Raw genomic sequence first — 8106 nt, 5'->3', positions numbered from 1 at the left:
TCCAAATTTTCGATACCATTTTTGTAGTACGATTTGTCTTTCGCTTCAAAATAGGCCCCATTTTTCGGCGATTACTTCTTCATTGGCGCTAAATTTCTTTCCAGCAGCATTCTGCTGAGGTCTCAGAACATAAAAAAGTCGCTGGGGGCCAGATCTGAAGAATACGGTGGATGCAGAAGCAATTCGAAGCCCAATTCATGCAATTTTACCATTGTTCTAATTGATTTCTGACACGGCGCATTGTCTTGATTAAACAGCCCCTTTTTTCTTCAAATGGGGCCGTTGCTCAACGATTTCATCCTTTAAATGATACAATAACGCTATATAATAATCGCTGTTGATGAATATTATACCTTGCGCATCCCAGAATACTAATGCCATAAGCTTGCCAGCTGACTGTTGTGTTTTTCCTCGATTCGGATTCGGTTCATCGTGTGCAGTCCACTCAGTTGACTGTCGATTGGACTCCGGAGTGAAATGATGGAGCCATGTTTCATCCATTGTCACATATCGACAAAAAATTCAGGTTTATTGCACTTGAACAGCTTTAAACACTGCTCCGAATCATTAAAACGTTGTTGCTTTTGACCGAATGTGAGCTCGCGCGGCATCTATTTTGCACACTGCTTTTTCAGGTACAAATATTCGTGAATGATACACGTTCAGATGTATTTTACCCCTTCAAAAAGCAATATTTTATCAGCACACGAATTTTTTTTTACCTTTTTTTTAAATAACAAAAGTAGCTACACTCACAAAGCAATATCTCACAAACTAATGGTCGGACTGCTGTCAAATTTTGACACGTATCGTTTGAAGGTTGGTACTAACTAAAAATCATATGGATTTAATAGTAGCACCGCTACCTGTGCATCAGACCAGGGACTTTTTAATTGGCCTAATAATTGTAGAGCATACAAAATAGCTGTTAATTTTTTGGAAGTTTTTCAATATCGATTAATATTCATTAAAAGGTATTCATTCGAATTTTATAATTGCATTTCAATTTTTTGATAGTATAGCATATTATAGATAGAAAACTTAGTATAGTAATTTTTAGTGAAAAGTACTTTTTTATTGAATCATTTCTGTAATAGACGGTGACAACGATGAACACACCATTTTAACTTTCCTTGTTTTTATATAACCGGAGGAAATATTTTTTTATTATATTTCGAACTACATCATCCGGAGTTTATCGAATAATTTTTATTTTCTCCTGGGGGTATAAAATTTCTTTAGGTCAGTATAACCATTGGAAAATGAAAGGAATGAAATTTAAAACCCCAATAAAAGCGGATAATAAAGTTGTGGAGGTGTCAATTTGACGATGTTATTTTATTACTGAAGATTGGGGTAACTGGATGTAATATATCGGTATTTAACAGGCAATTTCTATGGACACACACAAATTCTTCTTGAAAAAAATTGTTTTATCAATTATCATTGTCAGAAATGAATGATAAAATATTGGAAAAAGGTATGTTTTTATAATAGGAAAAAAGTTTTACTTTTGTGACGAGACTGAGACCGATGTTTTGCAATTTAAGCGAAGCGAAAAATATTTTTTTTCTACTATCATAATAGAATATATTTTTCGCAATATTAAATCAAAGAAATAGGCGCAAACCCGTTCCATCGTGATTTAATTTTTGTTTATCGTCCTTAGTTTTTTTTTCATCATGTTACATCAATTAATCTAAATTTTTGCTGAAAGTTTCTGAAAAATATAAATTTTTCAAATGTTGGGATGACCTGAATTGATATTCACCTTTGAGAACTCCAATATCGATTGAACTTTCATAAGAATATTTCGACAATACTAAAGATTTACAGAGGATTGCAAATTCTTCTCAGATGACTTTTTGAATGAATTGTTTGAATGTGTAATCAAGACAAGCATAACTAGCCAATTGTCATATCAGCTAGAAAATTACAACATTAGGAAATGTCCAATATCATTATGAAAAAACAAAGAAGAATGTGTTAGAATTCGAGATATTTAGGAAATGATCCAGCAGGACCTATACCACTCGAGTTATGAAGTTAATTCATATTAATTCATTTTCTCAAAATTTTGCAGGAGGTTTCTGCAAAGGATAGAAAATGTTCCTACCTGAAACAGTTACTGAATTAATCAAATTTGACAAATATAATAGTTATTTACTATACAAGTGGGATAAAGGAATCATTACCATAGGAATGTGCGTAGGACGAGTTATGGAAGCACATGAATAAATTAATGATGTGTTATCACAATATCACACATGTATAGTAGAACGTTTTATCTATAACTACCTTTGTGAACACTGTGGTTAAATTTTGTGAAACTAAATAGAAAATATTCTAGTTGATATCAATTGCCTTGAGATCAACAAAATATATCTATCTACGTCTGCTTCATTTTGAAGGTATTTGACCATTGAATGCTACATTTTCGTTATGTAATGAAACTCATTACAGAACCCAAATTTCATTACGTAACGCATTTTTTCGGAGAAGAATTCAGACAATACATGAATTTGGAACTAACCAATAACCGGCACTGCTTTTTCTATATAGGATGGAAGTCTTTCTCTATCACTTATTTGGACCAAACACATCGAATACCAGTCGAAAATTACATTTGAAAGATATTGTTTTACAATCAAACTTGATAGACGTCAAGTGATTGTGAATGTATTTAGAGGATCTCAAGAGAAATTATTTCAACATCTGTACAACGTTCTGTTCACTTCTTGTTCATTATGTAACGTTTTTCAGTTAATTAAATCGGTACTTCTGGCTAACACTAATTTATTTCAGGTACACAACTATAAATAACTATTTACAGATGATTTATTTGAACTATTACACTAATTTATGTTCACTACTACATTAATTTATTTCTACAACTTATATCTAATTGAGTGTACGGCACTGACCGCCGCTTCTGTCGCACTGCCCTGCTCTGCGGCTTCGATTAGTTATATACCGCTGGCATCTTTCTCTAGAAGCGTCTTGATCTTTCTATCGAGCTCTCGGTGCTTCCGGTACCTTCTAGAAAGAGGCAGTGGCGTAGGGCTTGCGAATTCGTTACACTGCCCCCTTCCTAGGATGTTCAGTCCCTGAACATATCTGGCACGGTGGCTAAATCTACAGGATTCTCCGTTTCTGCAATTTCCTCGTTCACAGGAATAATACCTAACAGTCTTCTCTCGAACTTTGATCCTCTCCTCAAAGTCGCAATACGTCCCGATCAGATCTTCCAGTTTCTCTTCCTTGAGAGCGTCGTCCCTCGTTATCAGCCAATTCACGAATACGGACACCTCCTTCTTGAATAACTGAACGTCCAGGTTCTGATCGCAGATATCCTTTTGCTTCTTCCAAGTCCCTAATCCAAGCTTCAGGATCTTGAACTTCTCGGCAATATCTTGGTTAATATAACCTCGGGATGGTTCCAATTGCTGCAAGTTATATTTCTTTCTCTCTGCGCACACAACAAGATATTTGTAAGCTTCCAGCGTATCTTCTCTCTTGCTGTCAATGTGCTCATTGGTTTCTGGGAATTCCTCGACAAGTTTCTTGGCCTCTTGCTCTCTAAAGTTCGCCTTGTCCTCGATCACTTCCAACTCGCCTTCAAAAGTCTGAGGTTTTCTGAGCAAATCTTGGTTACTTTCCGAGTCTTGACTATTGGTATCGTAGCACAAGTCAACTTCTTTCTCGCTTATCCAAGAGATTATTTCTTCAGCTCTTCTATCGAACATATGCACATGTTTTGCTCCGACCAAGAGTTCATTCAGACCGTTTACCAGCTCCAAAAGATCCTGCCATTGAGTCTCGACCTCAATCATCTTCTCCTGGATCTTGGCGCTATATCTGCATTTAGCTTCTATCAGAGCATTTCCACTGATTAAACATGATTGGAGCCTTGCCTCGCTATTCATTAAACTAGCGTAAAAAGTGTCGAAGGCATGAATTAGAAGTTCCACATGCTCGACATCAACTCCATGCTTTTCAATTTTGGAATTGGTCATCTGGTCCTTGATCCATTCTTGGAGCTTGGTGCACTCTTGGAGGAACCCGAAATACTGGAAGGCTTCAGAGAGGGAAACTTCCCTCTGAGCCACTAGCTGACGTAACTTCTTGAACTTGTGCACTATTTCTTCCTCTCTTTTCTTGATGTTATCTGCATCGTAGTGCTCTCTTTCCACAAGATGGCAACATCTCTGGGATAATTTATCGATCGTTTCCTGGTAAGCTTCAACTTCAGCAGTTATTATACTCAGCTCTCCCTGCAACGTCTGAATGGAAATCTCATCTCTACCAACCTCACTTGTTGCCAGAGCCAACAACTTGTCATCAATCCAGGCCTCAGCTTCTGAACTCTCCTCGTAAAACTTTTCCAATTCAAGGGCATCTTGTAACCTCAACATCTTCAGACTGGCCATATCCCTTACCATCACAAATCGATTCTCCAATTCCTTCACCTTCTCACTGATATCATTGGAGAACTCATGACCGGATCTCATCATGTTGACTGCCCTATCCATCAAACTTTTCACGATGTGTTCCCTTGAGTTCAGCTCGACCTCCAGCGTCCGATACTTTTTCTGTAAGCTCTGGACCGCGGTAAGACTGATACTCATGTCCAAAGACGCTGCCAGCGATTTCCTATCGCTCAACCACTGTACCTCCTCATCTATCTCGTTGATGCTCTCGTAGTTCTCTAGGTGCTATTGGTAGTCATTTTCCAAAGCGGGATGGCATCTTAGGATGTTGTTGTCTGAAGCCAAGTCGTTTCCGAAATCGTTACTAACTTCAATCTCGACTTCACCTAGCCAAACCTCAAACTCTTCGACGGACCTCCTGAAGAGCAGTGCTTGATATGCCTCGTTCAGCTTTTCCCGTTTGATCTGCTTGAGTTCCAACAGTCTCTTCCAATCCTCTTTGATTTCTTCTAGCCTTATGGCTATTTCATCTTTGGCATAGTGATTCGAATGTAGTAACTCTTGTCCCTCGTTTATTACGCTTTGCACTCTTTCATCGCTGTCCATAACCTCTGCTTCAAATATAGAATGCTTCTGGATTTCACTTTCCAGGTTATGAGGTTCCCTTTTGCTCTCATCTGCCGTTATTTGAAGCTTTTGTTTCAACCAGATCTCCACGCTGCAAACATTCTTCAGGAATTTCTGAAGGGCCCTGTATTCTTTCAGTTTCAGTCTTCTGGCTTCCGTCATTTGCAAACTTTCTTTTTTTCTATCTGGTATAGCTTCCATCATTTTTGACACTTCCTGATTATTCTGGTTCCTTTCATTGTCCTCCAGTTTCTTCGATTCAACCTCATTTCTAGTATTCTCTAACCTTTTCGTGTTATCCATCATTCTTCTACAATTATCCTTTATTTCATTTTTAAACGATTTGATGCTTTCCTTTATTGCTGTTCTGTTGGATTTAATTTCTGTATGGTTATCCTGTATTTGCTTGGTTAGTTGCTCAAAAGCTTGCTTAAAGAAATCCAAGGTTGTCTGATCCATTTTACTTGACTGCGATCTCGTAACTGGCATTCAAAAATATGGCCACAAAAAGTGTTCGCACTACTGTCCACAGAAATTTTGACGAAAATGTCCACTAAAAAAATGTCCACGATAATGTCCACAGAAATATCCACAGAAATGTTCACGATTTAATTAACTCTCGGTTCGAAAACACACGCGAACCCCACATCTGACACCAATTGTAACGTTTTTCGGTTAATTAAATCGGTACTTCTGGCTAACACTAATTTATTTCAGGTACACAACTATAAATAACTATTTACAGATGATTTATTGTCTGAACTATTACACTAATTTATGTTCACTACTACATTAATTTATTTCTACAACTTATATCTAATTGAGTGTACGGCACTGACCGCCGCTTCTGTCGCACTGCCCTGCTCTGCGGCTTCGATTGGTTATATACCGCTGGCATCTTTCTCTAGAAGCGTCTTGATCTTTCTATCGAGCTCTCGGTGCTTCCGGTACCTTCTAGAAAGAGGCAGTGGCGTAGGTCTTGCGAATTCGTTACAATTATAACCAGTCGTAGATAAAAGTTGTATTATACCTGTGTGATAAAGCATCATTACTATATTCATGTGCTTATATAACTCGTGCTACGCACTCGTTTGCAACTTTCACACTCATATGGTAATGATCCCTTTATCCCACTTGTATATAATAATAACTATTATTACATTGACAACCACTTGACGCCTATCAAGTTGATTTGTAAACAACAACAAATGAAATTTTCGGCTAGATTTCACATGTTTGATCGAAATGAGTGATTCAAAAGGCTTCCACCCCATATATAAGAAGCAGTTCCAATTATTGGTTAAGTATAAGTTCTTTTAGAGTCTGAATTTCTGAATTCTTCTCCGAAAAAATGCGTTACGTAGTGCAATTTGAGTTGTGTAATAAGTTTCATTAGGTTCAGTAGTCAAATAGCTTCAAAATGAAACTGTGGTCGATAAATATACTCACATATATAGACAAATATCCTAAAATGTGTAATTACTGATGGAATACTTCAATAAATGGAGATTCAAAGTGAACACATCAAAAACAGTTGCAATCTACTTCGGAGGAACAACAGTAAAGAAAGAGAGATCAGGAAACGTCAAAATAGAAAACCAGACGATAGAATGGAAAAAGGAAGCAAAATATCTGGGAGTGATACTGGATGAAAGAATGAATTTTCTCTAATTCTGTGGTTATTCCGTTCATTCTTCCACATCTTGTAGAACAAAATCGTGCGAGAATATATCAGAAACGCACAGTTTTCATGGTTATATTTTATTATTCTATGTTGGAACTCCGAACTTTCCGCCACGGCTTTATCTGTCAATTAATCAATTTGCCTTGAAGAAATCAGTTCTGCCAACCAACATTTTTCAATGCAAAAATCACTAAATTATATTTATGGAAATATTTCATTAATTTCAATGAAAATGCAATGAATTAGAGAAAATAATGTATAATACTCGTACAGAAGGCTCATTCTACCACTCGTTCATTCCAAAACTCGCCACTTCGTGGCTCGTTTTTGAATTTTGAACTCGTGGAAGAATATCAATGCCTTCCGCACTTGTATTATAAATAACTATTAACAAACAGATAGAAGAAAACAGAATAAAGACAAGGCAATTGCACGGCAGATTGTACTTATTGCTCAACCCTAGAAGTAAACTTTCTTTAGAAAACAAGCTGAAGATAATAAAAATAGTGCTATAAAATAAAATAGGACAATAATAATGATCAGTTGCAAAGTACACTAGATTCAGTAATAAGAACACCGGTTGGCGCCCCATGGTAGATAACTAACCAACAAATCAGAGAAGAACTGAAAATTGAAACTATTGAAGAAATAGTCAATAAACAAAGAAAGAAGACAATAGAGACGCTGAAAGAGCACGAGAATATGTAATTAAGAAAGATAATACAAATTAAAGTGAGAAAGACCGATAAGAGGAAATACCTCTTTCAAAGAACTAAATAGAAGAAAAAAGTGACATGAAGTAGGGAGGAAAGCCTCCCGATCAGACAACAGCAGAAATGAAATGTAAATGAATGTAAATTCTGGACCTTAAACAAAAAGAAGATCTGAGAAATGTGTAATTAATTTTTAAGAGTTTGTTAAAACTTCCTAATTTATTCCACTGAGTGGATACATCTTTTACCAGAATTTTGTTTATCTCATTCTGCATAGTATAGTGTTTTCAAATGCTGTGGTGAACTGTTGAACATTTTCAATCTGTTAAATATTTACATATTTTGGGTTTTCTTCTGACGATGAATTGGTGGCAAAAATCAGTTCCATTGTTTTTTGGTGTGTTGGTCGGTATTTTTAGGTTTAGGAAAGTGTCCTTGTCTTCAAAAATGCATAAGACATTGATAATGATTGATTAAACTATCAAAATATGTTTTGCATGAATTTGCTTTCAAGGAAATAGTTTTGCGCTCAATAATTATGTTGTACACGCATATACTTTTTTAAATTTTGGTAGTTGAATGGATTAAATGCATATAAGAATATATCTAAAATGGGAGGAAACTCCTAATACGATTAAATCACTTATTTCTC

The 8106-nt window shown here is 36.2% G+C and overlaps 1 protein-coding gene across 1 annotated transcript; it reads right to left on the bottom strand.

The window, feature by feature from the left end:
* Positions 1-2112: 2112 nt before the first annotated feature.
* LOC123677868 (spectrin alpha chain, erythrocytic 1-like) lies at positions 2113-5516 on the bottom strand. Its single transcript, XM_045614601.1, has 3 exons — positions 4800-5516; positions 3184-4715; positions 2113-2116 (listed from the first exon to the last, which is right to left on the bottom strand). The coding sequence occupies exons 1-3, from the start codon at positions 5514-5516 to the stop codon at positions 2113-2115; spliced, it is 2253 nt and encodes a 750-aa protein (XP_045470557.1).
* Positions 5517-8106: the final 2590 nt, after the last annotated feature.

This window comes from Harmonia axyridis, chromosome 4 (assembly GCF_914767665.1).
Source record: "Harmonia axyridis chromosome 4, icHarAxyr1.1, whole genome shotgun sequence".
NCBI lineage: Eukaryota > Metazoa > Arthropoda > Insecta > Coleoptera > Coccinellidae > Harmonia > Harmonia axyridis.
This window is presented reverse-complemented; position numbering and strand designations above follow the sequence as displayed.

Bases quoted from the DNA above. Each gene is read 5' to 3' on its own strand.
- LOC123677868 (XM_045614601.1), bottom strand. From the start codon at position 5,516: ATGGATCAGACAACCTTGGATTTCTTTAAGCAAGCTTTTGAGCAACTA. The intron at 4,716-4,799 runs GTTAGTAACGAT...GACTACCAATAG, and splicing joins TAGGTGAAGTCGAGATTGAA to CACCTAGAGAACTACGAGAG.